General features: G+C 33.9%; 1 protein-coding gene and 1 long non-coding RNA gene across 3 annotated transcripts; both read left to right on the top strand.

Moving 5' to 3' along the window:
- The first annotated feature begins 207 nt into the window (after positions 1-207).
- On the top strand, positions 208-5645 carry LOC129222238 (uncharacterized). Of its 2 annotated transcripts, XR_008580575.1 has the most exons (4): positions 208-255; positions 1163-1358; positions 1981-2048; positions 5446-5645. It is a non-coding gene; the product is annotated as an uncharacterized LOC129222238 (long non-coding RNA). The 2 variants fall into 2 exon arrangements; XR_008580576.1 differs by lacking the exon at positions 1163-1358.
- A 9837-nt stretch (positions 5646-15482) lies between these two features.
- LOC129222228 (alpha-(1,3)-fucosyltransferase C-like) lies at positions 15483-16953 on the top strand. The gene has a single exon (XM_054856711.1). The coding sequence runs from the start codon at positions 15564-15566 to the stop codon at positions 16764-16766; it is 1203 nt and encodes a 400-aa protein (XP_054712686.1). The 5' UTR covers positions 15483-15563; the 3' UTR covers positions 16767-16953.
- Positions 16954-19217: the final 2264 nt, after the last annotated feature.

The raw sequence follows: 19217 nt of genomic DNA, 5'->3' as shown, positions 1-19217 counted from the left end.
AAGATATTCCGCGTAAAAATATACTCCTTAGCAAGAAATAAATAAATAAATTATTGAAAGGTTTAAAATCGCGTCTTTTTGTTTCGAAACACATTCTAATGAAGAAACATGGATGAAATAAAGAAAAAAATTAAGCTTCCAACGATAATTTTATTTTTGATTCTATTTCGAGATATTCATGCGCGGCATTCTAAACCAGCGTCGTCTCTCTGAGCTTCCGCTCGCCGTTCGGCCATGTTTTTGCAAGCATGAAAGGTAAGTAAAAATATTTTTTTGTTTATTACGTACAGAAATGCAATAAGAACGTTGTGTGCATCTTTTCTTAAAGATGTTTGTTTAAGAGTAATCCTTAACGTCACCGAAAGAAAAAAAGCAAACTTTTAATGTACATTCGTGTGCGTTTTTACTTAAAATGTAGTGTTAACTATATGATGTGTTCCATTGTTTGTCCGTTGTGTTTGTGGCAGTTTAGTGTAAATGTTTACAGGAATACGTTCTTGAAGTATTGAAAAGCATTATGCTTTTTTGTTTTGTTTTCTGCGTGTCCCTGCAGCATGTGAAAAAAAAAAGGGTGCTCGTTACGTAATGTAAAGTCATGCCGATACTTCGACTGTTGCAGATTCTGTTAATACTAAATTTAACAACTATATTTTTTTTATGGTATGAAATTAGACAGTTGTGATTAACATTAATATAATGTGTTTTATTGCAAGCAAATTCGTATACTCTGTATTATAATGCAAACAGATGATGTATAAAAATAATGATTTTATTGTTTTTCAAAGCTGAAAATTATTTTTCTTTATCTCATGCTTGGTTTTCTCCTTAAAGATATTTATGTCATGATTCTGTAATTTTACTCCCTTAAAGTATTACACCAAATTTTTAAGAGTAAATAAACCTGAAAAGATTTTGCTGTTATGCATCGTTTTATTACTTTATTGCATTCAACTGTTTTAAATTTTTCAGGATGATTTACTTCCTTTTTATTTTTGTCATTCGCAAAAAAAAAAAAAAAAAAATCATGTATAGTTTTTAATTTACTAATGCAATGATCATGCTCTTTTTCTGGAGAATTTCTTCAGTAGTATTTACATAAAGTTCGTCTGCGAGGTCACCAAGAGCCATTGAAATTTTAGGAGTCTTAGTCTGCTCTTTTTAGGAGAAGAGGGAGGCTTGCCATCGTTCTTATGGACTTGACCAGCGCTGACAAGATTCCATGCCACCCTAATCGAAAACTGGTTGACTGGGCATGGTTCGAAATCAGAGTCATGTTACGATTTTTATGGGGATGCCTGTTCCAAGCTAACAAGGCCTTTGGGTCCCGGTGGCCCTTGCATTCACGTGCATGATATAGTGTATGAAATTAAACTTTTTCTTCTCCTTTTTATTACAAAATTGTAATGCATTGTTATTTAAAGTCTGAACCAAATGATTGGTATGACAACAGCAGTGTCATGTGATTTTTTGAATTTTACTAAAATTTATTTATAAATGTTTAAATTCCATTGAACTAGACTATATTCTTAATATTAGAGCGAGGTTTTGTTTTTGTGAACGACTTTATTTAACAACTACCAAATATTTTATTAGTGTTTAATGGAACTTGATATAATACAGTCGTAACTGCATTAAAGATACAAAGATAATTTTCATTTTAATTAAATTACAATAAAATACCATAAAAATTATTTTTCTTTAAAAAGCCGGTTTTTTACAGTGGTTTAAACCAAATAAAGCCCTGCCTATTGGTCCCTTGAACCAGTGAATTATTTTTCTAACCCATATGTAAGCAGTAGGTAGCACTGCATGAGTGATGGCCTGTTTTCAGTTTTCATAAACTATGTAAAATTGTCTACATTGTGATATCAACGCAGCATATATAGAAGATTCAAGGGGTACTATAATGAAGTACCAAATACATATTAACATACTATTGTACTTTTTGTCATTACATATAATTTTCTTCCCTTTTTTAAGGAAGAAAACTTAAAGGAATCGAGGAGCAGAATTGGAAATGCTTCTACTTTAACTTTAAAGTCTAAAAGGTAATATCTTTTTGTATTGAATTTTCATGCATTTTCTTTCTTTCAAATGCAAATAATATTTGTTTTTATTTGTCAGATTATATAAATCTAACCTCACTTTTCACCTTTTATTTCCATCGATTGACTTATGTTTTGCTTATGTGTTGAGCTAGGTTTCTTGAAGATCAAATTGTGACAAATGTTTTAATGTATGCATACTGAAATTTTAACTAAGGGAGTTACAGTTCTAATTTTGCTCCCCCTCCCTCCATATCTCTCCCTTTTCATGCAACTGAATTTTAAATTAAGTCCTTTGATTGTTTTATTATTTTTTAAGTTTCCTATAGTTCGGTTTAGAGCTGTTTTTTAGTCATAAGTATCTGTATAAAATGTTCCAAAATGAATATTTAAAAATCATTTTAAATACAGTGTAACTTTGATTTTAACGATACCCGATTTAATGATTTCCTGAATTTAGCGATACATTTCACTGGTACGAATTTAACTGTATTGAATGTATAAGCTCCTTGATTTGAAGATATCCTTATTTAACGAAAACTTTCTCCAGTCCTTTGACAATTATTCAATCGGGGTTATACTGTATTTTTTTTATATTTATTAGCACATAATTGTGAGTGTAGCAAATCTGCTACTTATATTTTTCCATGACTTTGAACTAATGCTCTCACAAAAGCAACTATGTTGTCAATCAAGTGCATGCTCATGTCTGTGTTAAGCTTGGTTTCAATGAATAAATTCTGAGGAATTACAACAGATCTTACTGTTGGGGGAGGGGGGTTCTCAGGCTTAAATGAAGGGCTGACAAGAGTCTGTCGACTTAATTGGAAAGTATGAGAGGGCTGGGGTTTGGTGAACAAACTGACAAGAATGCATTCCATATCATTCACTTTGAATAGCTTACACTCAGAAAACAGTTATTATATAAAACTGAGTGAATATTCAAGGGGTGACCATCCCTTAAGGGAAATGGTGCATTGCCTCCTAAGCTGCGACCCCCCCCCCCCAAAAAAAAAGCATTCAAAGATGTAGTTTGTTTCAGTTTCAATAATACCATTCCCATTCGGTCAGGACCCCCTTCCCTGCATTAAAGAATTTTTCTACAGTTTACACCAATTATAATTTTCAAGATGTATATGTTTGATTGAACAGAGTGTTGTTGAGTTGTACTTGCTTTCTGTACTACTTTTCTCGCCTTTTTTTTATTTTTACCAATTTCTTTAATCGCCATGTGTTGAAATTACTTCTCTGCAAAAGTCGTCAAAACCCCTAACCGCCCACTCGCCTCCCCCCTCCAATAACTAAATTTTTGAAATAGTGATTGTTTTTTCTTTTTTCCCACTACAATATTCGTAACTTAATTTTGCATTTATTTGTGTAAATGTTATTTATTTATTATTGGTCATTTATGGATTATTTTTTATTTAGACATTGACATTTTATCCGACTTCGATTGCTTATTTTTATGTATATATATATTTTTTGTAACCATGAAAATCGTCTTTTAAATAAGAAATCATTTGCGTGTTGTACACTATGTGTTAAGGCTGTACCCAAACTTTTGTTTCAAGGAGAATTTTACCAAACATATTTCTTGTGCAAATTCAATATGATCAATGAAGTTTGATTTCATATTTTGTGTTCTGTTGCTTTTTGTTACAATAGATACTTAAAGAGCATTAACATGAAAAGTGAAAATACAATGTATTTCTTTCAATGAAAGAAAATAAATCTGATCTAAGTTTTCTAATCACTCAAAAGGATAGATGTATTTACTCTTTACTCATCTAAGCAGATGACTAGTGCAGCCAGAAATACCTTCTGGAGGGTTTTTTTGATCAAAAATACCTTCTGAAGGGGTTTCCCCCCCATCAAAACAACCTTTTCATATGCATAAACTACTGTATTATAATTTACATTTTCATTAAAACCAATGCTTCTGAGGGTTGTTTTCAGCTCCTCTCCCCCTTCGTCACGCCACTGAAGCACATATGAAGTAATACTTCTAAAATTTCTATTTTATGACATTTATAAAATGTGTAAAAAGAGTTTGGTACTTTCAAATTTAAAGAATTTTGGTATTTTTGTTTGGTATTCAAAATTCAAAGGAAAATGTTGCATTGTTCTGTAGAAATGTTTACAATAAATGCAATAAAAATAAATACTGCAGATAAAACACCTTATTTACATTCTTATTCAATAATAATAATTTCATTTTTCAAATGAAATTGCGAAATAAATAAAAAAATTAAAAATAAAATAGTAATCGAAATGCTTTGAACAAGAAAAGTGTAAAAAAACATCTTTTGAAGAAGTAGTTTTGAAAATTTTTGGTGCGGATTTATTTCTAAAGTGGCTATTAAGCTAGAAATTTCTAAGCGTTGTTCTCCCTCCCCCCCCCCCTGTAGTATTAAGTATTGCCTTTGCTTTAAACTGGAAGACATTCTTGATTTGATTTTGAGTTTAACATTGATGATGGTGCCTGTTAGGTTTTTGCAATGTTAATGGCGTGGGAAGGGGGGAGGGCAGATTCAGGAGAGGGTCCCTGTGACAGTAATTTGTTGTGATTATTATTACTTCATTTTTTCGATGTGAAAAATAGTACATGGAATGAATATTAACGTGTGTGTGTCCCCGTTCTGTAAGGTATTTCTTCTCAGGGCTTCATAATTCAAAGGAGTGACTGGGTTCGTTTACTGGGGTTATTGCTATTTTGAGTTTTCTAATTGTTCATTTTCAAAATAACAATCATGACTAATGAGTTCAACGGTTTTTTCAGAGCACTCTTCCACCTCAAACCACATGTGTGTCTATGTTTTTCCAATATTTTATAAATTTAATGCCATATATTCAAAGCTTGTGCTAGCATGATCAGCCTATCTGCCAAAAGAAATATGACTTTTATGATGAAAATTTGAAAAAATATGATCTATGGTGCAGGTTGCGACATTGAAAAAAATAGGGGGTTGGTAGGGCATAATTGAAAGGATTTTGATCTCATTGGGTTAGGGGAGGGGGGTGCCTTGTAGCATTGAAGGGGGTGCGCCATCATCCTTGGGGGATGGACTTAACTGATACTTTTTTACGTAGGTGGTACAACGTTCGACATTGAAACATGACTCCCTTTACAGCAATTTCTGGATGCGCCCCTGTGAGAAGGGGGATGAATCTTTTGATTACTCATTTTACAGTGGGGACTAAAGGAATAGGACAATATTTTGACAAGCCAGGAATAAGAATTTTCTTAGTACAATAGCTTATAAAATCGCATGACTTTTTCCTGTATTGAGCAAGTGTTTTTCTTTCTCTTCCCCTCCCCCCAACCCATTAATATTGTGCTGTCCTTTTTTGTGGTTTTTGAAAATATTCTTATTTTTTCTCTTCATTAATTCTTTTTCAGATGGTATTGGAAAAAACATGAAGGTAGCAGATGACCAAGGGAAAATAAAATCCTGGCTGAAGCATTCAGCAGACTAGCTGATAAGGGAAACAGCCAATAATTAAAGAAATCTATTGTGTAAAATTTGTTAATAAAGGTGTTTCATTGTATTATTTTAGTACTGCTCTTTGTATCAAACTTCATGGAATCCATTAAATGAAATTCAGGTAAATTATATAAGAATGTTGTGCTACTTGTACTTCTTTTTTTCTTTTGAAAAACTAAGTCCTGGCTTAATGTATTTAATTATTTTCAGTTAGAATTTCATTGTGTATTGATAAGAACCAATTGTGCACTAGTTTTATCAACTTGGGGGGGGGGGGGGGGGACTGTATTTCAGTTTAATATTGATTGCTTACATGCAGGGAATAAATTGAGAATAACTTGTTTAAATGTGAATGTTCATTTAGACAACTTTTTATATCGCGAATAAGAATTTTGAATTGTTTTTCAACCGGAAACAAAATTTGATTGCAATCTTAATATTATGTACTGGGTTAGAAGTTGTACTATGTATATTCAGGTTTTGGAAAGTTATTAAAAGGAATAAATAAAATACATGTGAAAATGTATAAGCAGTGCAGGGGCTGCTCCATTGTAGGCAAGATATTTTATTAACAGCTAGTTCAAGTAGTTTTAAATTGCATTACTAAGAGGATTTTTTCAAGCCATTTGCTATAAGAAAATTTAAAGCTGTTGCTTAAAACTTGAAAATCTCCAATTATATGTTTAATGAAAGGGCTACCTCTTTAGAGTTTTATCACAGTGAACTAAAATTTTTCATTTTAAATTCTTATAATAGCTATATTAAATTCTTATATTAATAATTTTTTTAAAAAATGGAAAGTCATAAACATAAATAGACAAGTAAGAAGGTACATAAAATGATAATAAAAATTTTCATTCAAGGAATGCAATATGCCTAAACTGTATTTTTGTGTTTTTCAAGCTGCTTTAGGAAAAGATTGTTGGACTTTCCATTCTCCAAAGAGCTTGGAAGAAATAATCAATAGAATACAATGCACCAAAACAATGAATGACAACTTTTTAATTATCTGAGAGTGAAATTGATCTGAAAAAAAAAACTGAAAGGCGTTCAATATATGTATTTTATAGTGATGATAAATATACTAAACTAAAATTGCTTTAATTGGCTTTTTTATTTTTTAATTTAATTTATATTTTTTAAAAATTAGTTTGCTTCATTTTGTCAAATAACATTGGGGCTGAAAAACCTGATGAATTTTTAAGGGAAAAAAAATAATTGTAATAATAAAAATTTTCGTAACTAAATGAGCTACAAAATGAAGTAAACTGAATTTAAAAAAAAAATAAGTTGAAATAAAAAATAAAATAGTCAAAGCTCACTCTACACAATATAAAGCACTATAAACGGTCACCCGACGCCGAAGGGTGTGTCTGTGGACGACCCTAGGGCGCCGTGAGACCGTCGCTTTAATGTGGGTTAGTCCGCCCTAAGGCGATCCTGAGATGTCTCTGCGTTGTCCCTTAATAGTCGCAGTTCGTCTCCCGGACGGCAGACGGTGCCCTTCTGGGGACGTCTGCAGACCGTTATTGAACCCGGACATGGGGGCAGACTTAGGACGCCGGGGAGTGACGTTGCCAGGACGCCTCTATCGTCAGCAGATGACGTTCCAGTGACACCTGGGCGACGACATTATGCTGAGTGGGAAGTCTCTTACATAAAATACACCGCCGGTTCAGTTATTCCATCAGAGGACTGCAGTTTCGTGCTTTTTAGCACTCATCAGCTCGGAATAGAAAGGAACTGATCAGGAGGCGGAAAACCTTTTAAAAGAGCCAAGAGAGCCAAACAAACTGGTATTTAATGTAGAATTAGCACATCAGACGATTGACCACAGCAATGGTGCGGTTCAACTCGAAGGCAATGCTAGGTATTTTGCACTAACCCACTCAGCAGAACTGGTCGGCGAGACGTCCCATAATGGTCGTATGTTTGACGTCTGGAGGGCGCTTCAATATGATGTCCACAGGACGCCTCTAATTTTATTTTTAGTAAAATTTAGCGCAGAAAATGAGTCAAAAGATGATAAAATTGTTGAAAATAGACGAAAAACGTATATTTTGCTTCAAAAAAGTTTAATTACTAATTAAAACCGTGTTTTTCCAGTTTGGTCTTATAGCGTCAGTTTAGTCAGTCCCTGGGACGACATAACATTGACCATTTGAGGACCCTTTTACTCAACCCGGGTTCCAGCCCTCTACCCTGGTCCCTGGGTCGTCCTGGCGACGGACTTCATGCCGTCTATGCGACGCCGAACCTTTTTACACTTACACTTCATCAAGATATTCCGCGTAAAAATATACTCCTTAGCAAGAAATAAATAAATAAATTATTGAAAGGTTTAAAATCGCGTCTTTTTGTTTCGAAACACATTGTAACGAAGAAACATGGATAAAATAAAGAAAAAAGTTAAGCTTCCAACGGTGATTTTATTTTTGATTCTATTTCGAGATATTCATGCGCGGCATTCTAAACCAGCGTCGTCTCTCTGAGCTCCCGCTCGCCGTTCGGCCATGTTTTTGCAAGCAAGAAAGGTAAGTAAAAATATTTTTTTGTTTATTACGTATAGAAATGCAATAAGAACGTTGTGTGCATCTTTTCTAAAAAGATGTTTGTTTAAGAGTAATCCTTAACGTCACCAAAAGAAAAAAGCAAACTTTTAATGTATATTCGTGTGCGTTTTTACTTGAAATGTAGTGTTAACTATATGATGTGTTCCATCGTTTGTCCGTTGTGTTTGTGGCAGTTTAGTGTAAATATTTACAGGAATACGTTCTTCAAGTACTGAAAAGCATTATGTTTTTTTTGTTTTGTTTTCTGCGTGTCCCTGCAGCATGTGAAAAAAAAAAAAAAAGGTGCTCGTTACGTAATGTAAATACACAATCATGCCGATACTTCGACTGTTGCAGATTCTGTTGATACTAAATTTAACAACGATATTTTTTTTATGATATGAAATTAGACAGTTGTGATTGACATTAATATAATGTGTTTTATTGCAAGCAGATGATGTTTAAAAATAATGATTTTATTGTTTTTCAAAGCTGAAAATTATTTTTTTTTATCTCATGCTTGGTTTTCTCCTTAAAGATGTTTATGTCATGATTCTGTAATTTTACTCCCTTAAAGTATTACGCCAAATTTTTAAGAGTAAATAAACCTGAAGTGATTTTGCTGTTATGCATCGTTTTATTACTTTATTGCATTCAACTGTTTTAATTTTTTCAGAATGATTTACTTCCTTTTTATTTTTGTCATTCGCAAAAAAAATCATGTATAGTTTTTAATTTACTAATGCAATGATCATGCTCTTTTTCTGGAGAATTTCTTCAGTAGTATTTACATAAAGTTTGTCTGCGAGGTCACCAAGAGCCATTGAAATTTTTAGGAGCTGCTTTTTTTAGGAGAAGAGGGAGGCATGCCATCGTTCTTGGGGGACTTTACCAGCGCTGACAAGATTCCATGTCACCCTAATCGAAAACTGGTTGACTGGGCATGGTTCGGAATCAGAATCATGTTACGATTTTTATGGGGATGCCTGTCCCAAGCTGACAAGGCCTTTGGGTCTCGGTGGCCCTTGCACTCACATGCATGATATAGTGTATGAAATTACTTTTTCTTCTCCTTTTTATTACAAAATTGTAATGCATTGTTATTTAAAGTCTGAACCAAATGATTGGTATGACAGCAGCAGTGTTATGATTTTTTGAATTTTACTAAAATTTATTTATAAACATTTAAATTCCATTTAACTAGACTAGATTCTTAATATTAGAGCGAGGTTTTGTTTTTGTGAACGACTTTATTTAACAACTACCAAATTTTTTATTAGTGTTTCATGGAACTTGATATAATACAGTCGTAACTGTATTAAAGGTACAAAGATAATTTTCATTTTGTTTAAATTACAATAAAATACCATAAAAATTATTTTTCTTTAAAAAGCCGGCTTTTTACAGTGGTTTAAACCAAATAAAGCCGGCTGGCCTTTTTTGGCCCAGCTAAAATCAAACAGCCCTGCCTACTGGTCCCTTGAACCAGTGAATTATTTTTCTAACCCATGTGTAAGCAGTTAGGTAGCACTGCATGAGTGATGGCCTGTTTTCAGTTTTCATAAACTATGTAAAATTGTCTACATTGTGATATCAATGCAGCATATATAGAAGATTCAAGGGGTACTATAATGAAGTACCAAATACATATTAACATACTATTGTACTTTTTGTCATTACATATAATTTTCTTCCTTTTTTAAGGAAGAAAACTTAAAGGCATCGAGGAGCAGAATGGAAAAGCTTCTACTTAAACTTTAAAGTCTAAAAGGTAATATCTTTTTGTATTGAATTTTCATGCTTTTTCTTTCTTTCAAATGCAAATAATATTTGTTTTATTTGTCAGATAATATAAATCTAACCTCACTTTTCACTTTTTATTTCCATCGATTGACTTATGTTTTGCTTATGTGTTGAGCTAAGTTTCTTGAAGATCAAATCGTGACAAATGTTTTAATGTATGCATACTGAAATTTTAACTAAAGGAGTTACAGTTCTAATTTTTCTCCCCCCTCCCCCCATATCTCTCCCTTTTCATGCAACTGAACTTTTAATTAAGTCCTTTGATTGTTTTATTATTTTTTGAGTTTCCTATAGTTCGGTTTAGAGCTGTTTTTTAGTCATAGGTATCTGTATGAAGTGTTCCAAAATGAATATTTAAAAATCATTTCTAATACAGTGTAACTTTGATTTTAACGATACCCGATTTAACGATTTCCTGAATTGAGCGATACATTTCACTGGTCCGAATTTAACTGCATTGAATGTATAAGCTCCTTGATTTGAAGATATCCTTATTTTACGAAAACTTTCTCCAGTCCTTTGACAATTATTTAATCGGGGTTATACTGTATTTTTTTTTTATATATATATATTTAATGGCACATAATTGAGAGTGTAGCAAATCTGCTACTTATATTTTTCCATGACTTTGAATTAATGCTCTCACAAAAGCAACTATGTTGTCAATCAAGTGCATGCTCATGTCTGTGTTAAGCTTGGTTTCAATGAATAAATTCTGAGGAATTACAAGAGATCTTACTGTTGGGGGAGGGGGGTTCTCAGGCTTAAATGCAGGGCTGACAAGAGTGTCGACTTAGTTGGAAAGTATGAGAGGGCTGGGGTTTGGTGAACAAACTGACAAGAATGCATGACAAAACAAAATCTGTGTTAAAACCTCCTTTAACCGACACACTCAAATATTGAAAGTTTATTCCGAGTCCCTGTCCCTTTATATAGGCTTTTCCATATCATTCACTCTGAATAGCTTACACTCAGAAAACAGTTATTATATAAAACTGAGTGAACATTCAAGGGGTGACCATCCCTTGAGGGAAATGGTGCATCGCCTCCTAAGCTACGACCCCCCCCCCCCAAAAAAAGCATTCAAAGATATAGTTTGTTTCAGTTTCAATAATACCATTCCCATTCCGTCAGGACCCCATTCCCTGCATTAAAGAATTTTTCTACAGTTTACACCAATTACTATTTTCAAGATGTATATGTTTGATTGAACAGAGTGTTGTTGAGTTGTACTTGCTTTCTATACTACTTTTCTCGCCTTTTTTTTTTTTTTTTTTTTTTTTTTACCAATTTCTTCAATCGCCATGTGTTGAGATTGTTACTTCCCTGCAAAAAGTCGTCAAAACCCCTAACCGCCCACTCGCCTCCCCCTCCAATATCTAATTTTTTGAACTAGTGATTGTTTTTTCTGTTTTCCCACTACAATATTCGTAACTTAATTTTGCATTTATTTGTGTAAATGTTATTTATTTATTATTGGTCATTTATGGATTATTTTTTATTTAGACATTGACATTTCATCTAACTTCGATTGCTTATTTTTATGTATATATATTTTTCTTGTGACCATAAAAATCATCTTTTAAATAAGAAATCATTTGTGTGTTGTACACTATGTGCCAGGGCTGTACCTAGACTTTTGTTTCGAGGAGGGTTTTACCAAACATATTTCTTGTGCAAATTCAATATGATCAATGAAGTTTGATTTCATATTTTGTGTTCTGTTGCTTTTTGTTACAATAGATACTTAAGAGCATTAACATGAAAAATAAAAATACAATGTATTTCTTTCAATGAAAGAAAAAAAAATCTGATCTAAGTTTTCTAATCACTCAAAAGGATAGATGTATTTACTCTGTCTTTACTCATCTAAGCACATGACTAGCGCAGCCAGAAATACCTTCTGGGGGGTATTTTTGTTCAAAAATACCTTCTGAAGGGTTTTTTTTTTTTCATCAAAACAGCCTTTTCATATGCAAAAACTACTGTATTATAATTTGCATTTTCATGAAAACCAATGCTTTTGAGGGTTGTTTTCAGCCCCTCTCCCCCTTTGCTACGCCACTGAAGCACATGTGAAGTAATACTTCTAAGATTTCTATTTTATGACATTTATAAAATGTGTAAGTGAGTTTGGTACTTTCAAATTTAAAGAATTTTGGTATTTTTGTTTGGTATTCAAAATTCAAAGGAAAATAGTGCATTGTTCTGTAGAAATGTTTACAATAAATGCAATAAAAATAAATACTGCAGATAAAACACCTTATTTGCATTCTTATTCAATAATAATAATTTCATTTTTCAAATGAAATTGCGAAATAAATAAAAAAATTAAAAATAAAATAGTAATAGAAATGTTTTCAACAAGAAAAGTGTATAAAAACATCTTTTGAAGAAGTAGTTTTGAAAATTTTTGGTGCGGATTTATTTCTAAAGAAGTGGCTATTAAGCTAGAAATTTCTAAGTGTTGTTCTCCCCCCCCCCTGTAGTAGTAAGTATTGCCTTTGCTTTAAACTGGAAGACATTCTTAATTTGATTTTGAGTTTAACATTGATGATGGTGCCTGTTAGGTTTTTGCAATGTTAATGGCGTGGGGGGGGGGGAGCAAGGGCGGATTCAGGAGAGGGTCCCTGTGACAGTAATTTGTTGTGATTATTATTACTTCATTTTTTTCGATGTGAAAAATAGTACATGGAGTGAATATTAACATGTGTGTGTGTCCCCGTTCTGTAAGGTATTTCTTCTCAGGGCCTCATAATTCAAAGGATTGACTTGGTTCGTTTACTGGGGTTATTGCTATTTTGAGTTTTCTAATTGTTCATTTTCAAAATAACAATCATGACTAATGAGTTCAACGTTTTTTCAGAGCACTCTTCCACCTCAAACCACATGTGTGTCTATGCTTTTCCAATATTTTATAAATTTAATGCCATATATTCAAAGCTTGTGGTAGCGTGACCAGCCTATCTGCCAAAAGAAATATGACTTTTATGATGAAAATTTGAAAAAATATGATCTATGGTGCAGGTTGCGACATTGAAAAAAATAGGGGGTTGGCAGGGTATAAGTGAAAAGATTTTGATCTCATTGGGTTAGGGGAGGGGGGTGCCTTGTAGCATGTGAGGGGATGCGCCATCATCCTTGGGGGATGGATCTAACTGATACTTTTTTACGTAGGTGGTACAACGTTCGCCATTAAAACATGACTCCCTTTACAACAATTTCTGGATCCGCCCCTGTGAGAAGGGGGCTGAATCTTTTGATTACTCATTTTACAGTGGGGACTAAAGGAATAGGACAATATTTTGACAAGCCAGGGATAAGAATTTTCTTAGTACAATAGCTTATAAAATCACATGACTTTTTCCTATATTGAGCAAGTAATGTTTTTCTTTCTCTTCCTCCCCCCCCCCCAACCCATTAATATTGTGCAGTCCTTTTTTGTGGTTTTTGAAAATATTCTTATTTTTTCTCTTCATTAATTCTTTTTCAGATGGTATTGGAAAAAACATGAAGGTAGCAAATGACCAAGGGAAAATAAAATCCTGGCTGAAGCATTCAGCAGACTAGCTGATAAGGGAACAGCCAATAATTAAAGAAATCTATTGTATAAAATTTGTCAATAAAGGTGTTTCATTGTATTATTTTAGTACTGCTCTTTGTATCAAACTTCATGGAATCCATTAAATGAAATTCAGGTAAATTATATAAAAATGTTATGCTACTTGTACTTCTTTTTTTTTTTTTTTTTTTTTGCAAAACTAAGTCCTGGCTTAATGTATTTAATCATTTTCAGTTAGAATTTCATTGTGTATTGATAAGAACCAATTGTATACTAGTTTTACTAACTTGGGGGAACTGTATTTCAGTTTAATATTGATTGCTTACATGCAGGGAATAAATTGAGAATTTCAATTGGAAACAAAATTTGCCTGCAATCTTAATATTATGTACTGGGCTATAAGTTGTACTATGTATATTCAGGTTTTGGACAGTTATTAAAAGGAATAAATAAAATACACGTGAAAATGTATAAGCAGTGCAGGGGCTGCTCCATTGTAGGCAAGATATTTTATTAACAGCTAGTTCAAGTAGTTTTAAATTGCATTACTAAGAGGATTTTTTCAAGCCACTTGCTATAAGAAAATTCAAAGCTGTTGCTTAAAACTTGATAATCTCCAATTATATGTTTAATAAAAGGGCTACCTCTTTAAAGTTTTATCACAGCGAACTAAAATTTTGCATTTTAAATTCTTATAGTAGCTATAATAATAAATTCTTATATTAATAATTTTTTTAAAAAAATGGAAAGTCATAAGCATAAATAGACAAGTAAGAAGGTACATAAAATGATAATAAAAATTTTCATTCGAGGAATGCAATATGCCTAAACTGTATTTTTTGTGTTTTTCAAACTGCTTTAGGAAAAGATTGTTGGACTCTCCATTCTCCAAAGAGCTTGGAAAAAAATAATCAAAAGAATACAATGCACCAAAACAATAAATGACAACTTTTTTAATTATCTGAGAGTAAAATTAATCTGAAAAAAAAAAAAAAACTGAAAGGCGTTCAATATATGTATTTTATAGTGATGATAAATATACTGAACTAAAATTGCTTTGATTGGCTTTTTTATTTTTTGATTTAATTTATATTTTTTTAAATTAGTTTGCTTCATTTTGTCAACTAACATTGGGGCTGCAAACCTGATGAATTTTTAAGAGAAAAAAAAATTTGTAATAATAAAAATTTTCATAACTAAATGAGCTACAAAATGAAGTAAACTGAATTTAAAAAAAATAATAAATTAAATTAAAAAATAAAATAGTCAAATAAAGCTCACTCTACACAATATAAAGCACTATAAACGGTCACCCGACGCCGAAGGGCCCGTCTTTGGACGACCCTAGGACGCCGTGAGACCGTCGCTTTAATGTGGGTTAGTCCGCCCTAAGGCGTTCCTGGAACGTCTCTGCGTCGTCCCTTGTTAGTCGCCGTCCGTCTCCCGGACGTCAGACGGTGCCCTTCTGGGGACGTCTACAGACCGTTATTGAACCCGGACATGGGGGCAGACTTAGGACGCCGGGGAGTGACGTTGCAGGGACGCCTCTATCGTCAGCAGATGACGTCCCATTGACACCTGGGCGACGACATTATGCTGAGTGGGAAGTTACCACCCCAAGCCAGGGCAGTCCTCGGATGGAATAATTGAGCTGGCGGTGTATTTTATGTATTTCTGCCTCAGGGGTCCGCTGGCTTAGGGCGGTAACTTACTGCAAAATATGAAGTCTCTTGTGTGTCACAATTAGAACCAAAGGAACTTTTCCATTTGTTATTTTGGTCGATTTTAGTTTATTTATCGCTATTGCAAAGTAAAAATTTCGTAGTTGCAGACATTCAACAAGTTTAGTTTCTGAATTGTAGGGTTGTCATATACTTATAGCGGATTTAAGCAATTTTTCTATTGTCGCAAAGGTAGAAAATAAACAAGTCGTCCCTTTAATGAAAAAATACCGATAATAATGTTTTGTATGCTACTAAATTTTTATTTATATATTTTCTTTACAGAGTGTGATGAAAGAACAGTTATTGCTTCTACATAAACGAAGATCACTACAATTAACTGGATGGAAAAAGGAAGAATGTGGAGAGAAAATTTGATCATTTGTGCGTCATAAATGCTAGTTTTTGTAGTTTCAATGTTAGACAATAAGAAGGCAACTGTTTGCCTTGCGTTTTGCCGGTACAGAGTAGCTTGCTTTCTAACTATGGTCACAACTGCTTATATTTTGATAATGGTTAACATGCCTCCGATGAGGGATTGGGTACCAGAATTTGAATTTTCAACACAAGAGAATTTGCATAGCTTTCTAAGATTCCGTAGTGAAACACGGAACAGTTCTCTGTCACTTAGTCAACCAACTTCTATAAAAAGTAAATATAGGCTCATATTGATTTGGTCTCATTTATATGATGACCTATTACAAATCGGAATGAACACTTTTAAAAATTCCAAGTGCTTCGAATACAAATGCGAAATTACAGATAACAGAACTCGATTGGTGGAAAGTGATGTTATTCTGTTCCATGTTCGAACAATGTCCTTACTTGATGTTCCAAGACATCGACTTCCGAATCAAAAATGGGTTTTCTTTTCTTTGGAAGCGCCTCCATATTCTTACTTTAATGGTTTTCAGTTTATGAACAATATTTTCAATTGGACTATGACTTATCGGGAAGACTCTGATATTGTAGTTCGTTATGGTTCTGTTACTACACTCGAGAAATCTTATTTCAATGTAACGAATTTATATGATGTGTGGAAAAGAAAAAGCAAAATGGCAACGTGGATGGTGAGTCATTGCTCTACTTCTGGAAATAGGGAGAAATACGTACAAATATTAAGTAAATATATGGATATAGATACATACGGATTATGCGGATTTGCAACTTGTACATTCAATGAAACCGAGCAATGTTTGCAGAATTTTTCGAAGCGTTACCTTTTCTTTCTTGCGTTTGAAAACGCAGTATGTGACGATTATATCACGGAAAAATTTTATCGAACTCTGAAGTATGAAATGATACCAGTTGTATTTGGAGGAGGAAATTATAAGAAAGTGGCCCCTCCAAATTCTTTCATAGATGCAATGGATTTTGTGTCCCCTAAAGAATTATCTAGTCATTTATATCGCGTTGCATCAAATTATACCCTTTTTTCACACTACTTTGATTGGAAATCAAAATTTCACTCCAACGATACACCCGACCCTTGCGGTTTATGCAGGAAAATTCATTCGAGATCATTCCAGCACACGTCTGTGTATGACAGCATGGAAAAATGGTGGGTTCAAAAATCTCGCTGCCGAAAATGGGAATGATTACTTAGGCTTGCGTTCGAATATCGACTGGTAGTTACCGGTGGATTGATCACATGACAAATAATGACGTCATCTCCAATGCTTAGCATGCACTGACGTCATTAGCTGTCATGTGATCAACCCATTGGTAGCTACCGGTCGAGGTCGGCAAACGTAGCCAAGATGATGTTTTTCCAGGTGTTGTATAATTTTCTTGCAGAAAAATAAATTTTTAAAAATATACTGTTGTCTTATTTTCTATTATCCTTATCTGGACTGTATTTCATGATTATTATGAATATTACGTGAATTTTGACGTCTCAAATTTAATTTATACTTTTCGCAGTCACAAATTGCTATAGGCCCCTACTCGTTTTTTTTTCCTTATTTCTACAAATGTCGCGGAAGATGAAATTGTCGTGCTTGCGGAACCCCGCATCCACTTGGCCGAAGTGAAAGCCGATCGGGAGATCCTGGTGGTTCCAAGGGGGAACATTAATTAAAGGGCACACAGACGCATGGGAAAGAGGGGTGAAAAAAAGGTACTTGAGAATGGGAACGGGAAAAACAGACAAATTAGTGCAAGAATAGGGTTTAGAATAAGGGGGCGGAGATGAGTTTATTGATGTTGGAAACTTTATTGATTTCCTGGATAATTGATAATTAATCGGTGAAATTTTGTTCAGGGTAGTTATTAAAGTGGGACAGGGCCGTAACCAGAAAATAATTTCGGGGAGGGTTTAAAAACTTTCATGCGAAGCTTTGCGGAAGGTAATACATCATTGAAAACCAGCCTTGAGTCACTAAAAGCGTTTAATGCAATTAATGTGCACATATGAAAGACATTTAAGTTTTGAAACAATATTTTTTGAAAATTTTTAAATATAAATGAACATTTAAATGTCAAACCGAAATTTTCTAGGAAAGGAGGGGTGAACTCTTTGACCCCCACCCCTTGCATACGGCCCTGAAATGGAGATCATTTTCAGTGGCGGAAATGTTTTGAGTGGTAGAGCGGCGTCCGGCGTGGATCAACGCGAACAGTATGCCGGTTGAAGGAGCTCCGGTTGCCATAATAACTGATGATCTTGGGCTTTGGGAACAGTAAGTCCTTACTGCCCCTATAAGAGGCTGCATGGTTCTCCCCACAGTTTGCGCAACAAGATTTTTCCTGTTAGGGCAATCTGCTTTTACGATTACGATATTTTTCGACAGAAATTTTTGTGTTCAAAATACTTAGGTCCTACAAGTAGACTGGAATGGAAATGGAGAAGATATTCGTTCTCGTTATATTATGATGAAAGTAGTGATTTTCTAGATTAAGTAATACGACGAGGCAAACCAGAGAGAAAAAAAAAAAAAAAAAGAGGAAAGGGTCATTAGGATGCGGTAATAAAGATCAGTATCGTAGCTAGGGGTTGGCAGGAGTAGTTCTCGCCAAGGGCGCAGCAGCTAGGGGGCGGCATTTTGACTCATTAAAAAAAAATAATAATGTAAGAGTTTTTTTTTTGATTATATAGAATTTGAAAAATGCTTAAAAAAAACACCCGCAAGAAAAAGAGCTAGAGAGGGTATATATATATATACACACATACATACATAACATCTACTGAGAAGGAACATTGGCATCATTAAAAACAATTCGAAAAAAAAATTACAATGCTGTCTCCTATTTGTCGAATCAGTTAATCGAAATGTTCCATGAAAAAAAAAAATTTTTTTTTTTTTTTGAGGTCACAATGACCTCCGGTGACTTTTCATATAGGCAACCCTCGGGCGGGGGGGGGGGGGGGGCACAATTTCTTTCGTTAATGAGGCGCGCTAAACCAACACCACACTAGAATCAATGCCTGTGGACTGGCAACGAAATATTTTATGACGTCAGCACAGCTTGGCCGGATGATCTTTAAATGTCTCGTTAGTACAACTAAAATCAAGATGGTCTATAAGTGTGTTGTACCACTTTGCAATGAAAATTATAGAAAAGGGCCAAAAGACTCCACTTTTGCGTTTCCAAAGGACGCAAATTTGAAGGACGCATGGATAAGAGCTATTCACCGTAAAGATTTTACACTTACAAAGCAGTCTAGGGTAAGTAATTCATAATTGTTCCTCAAGTCCTAAAATTAAAGTACTTGTCTATGTTAAATTTACGCATGAAACACCATGTTAGTATAATGCTTGCAGTGATTGTGTGAAAATATTGCAGTCAAGAGCGCCCATATGGGGAAGTGGGGGGGGGGGGGCAAGTGGGGACACAAGCCCCCATCCCTTAGAATTTAGAACTTCCTTGCTTTTAGTACTTTTTTCTTTGAAAAAACGTAAAAACATTTCTTCTCCGGCCGAACTAATGAATAAGTTATTAAAAATGTCAAATTTTCAATACATTAAATAATTTTTAATAACTCTAATCTGCACTAAAATCAGTTTCCAGGGGGAAAATATCCTGCTAAACCATGGGGAAAATATCGG

The sequence above is a fragment of the Uloborus diversus genome, chromosome 1, assembly GCF_026930045.1.
Source record: "Uloborus diversus isolate 005 chromosome 1, Udiv.v.3.1, whole genome shotgun sequence".
NCBI classification, from domain to species: domain Eukaryota; kingdom Metazoa; phylum Arthropoda; class Arachnida; order Araneae; family Uloboridae; genus Uloborus; species Uloborus diversus.
Note: the sequence above shows the minus strand (reverse complement) of the source record. Positions and strands in the feature narration are given on the sequence as shown.

Excerpts from the sequence above, each read along its gene's own strand:
- LOC129222228 (XM_054856711.1), top strand. The coding sequence starts at position 15,564 with ATGCTAGTTTTTGTAGTTTCAATGTTAGACAATAAGAAGGCAACTGTT.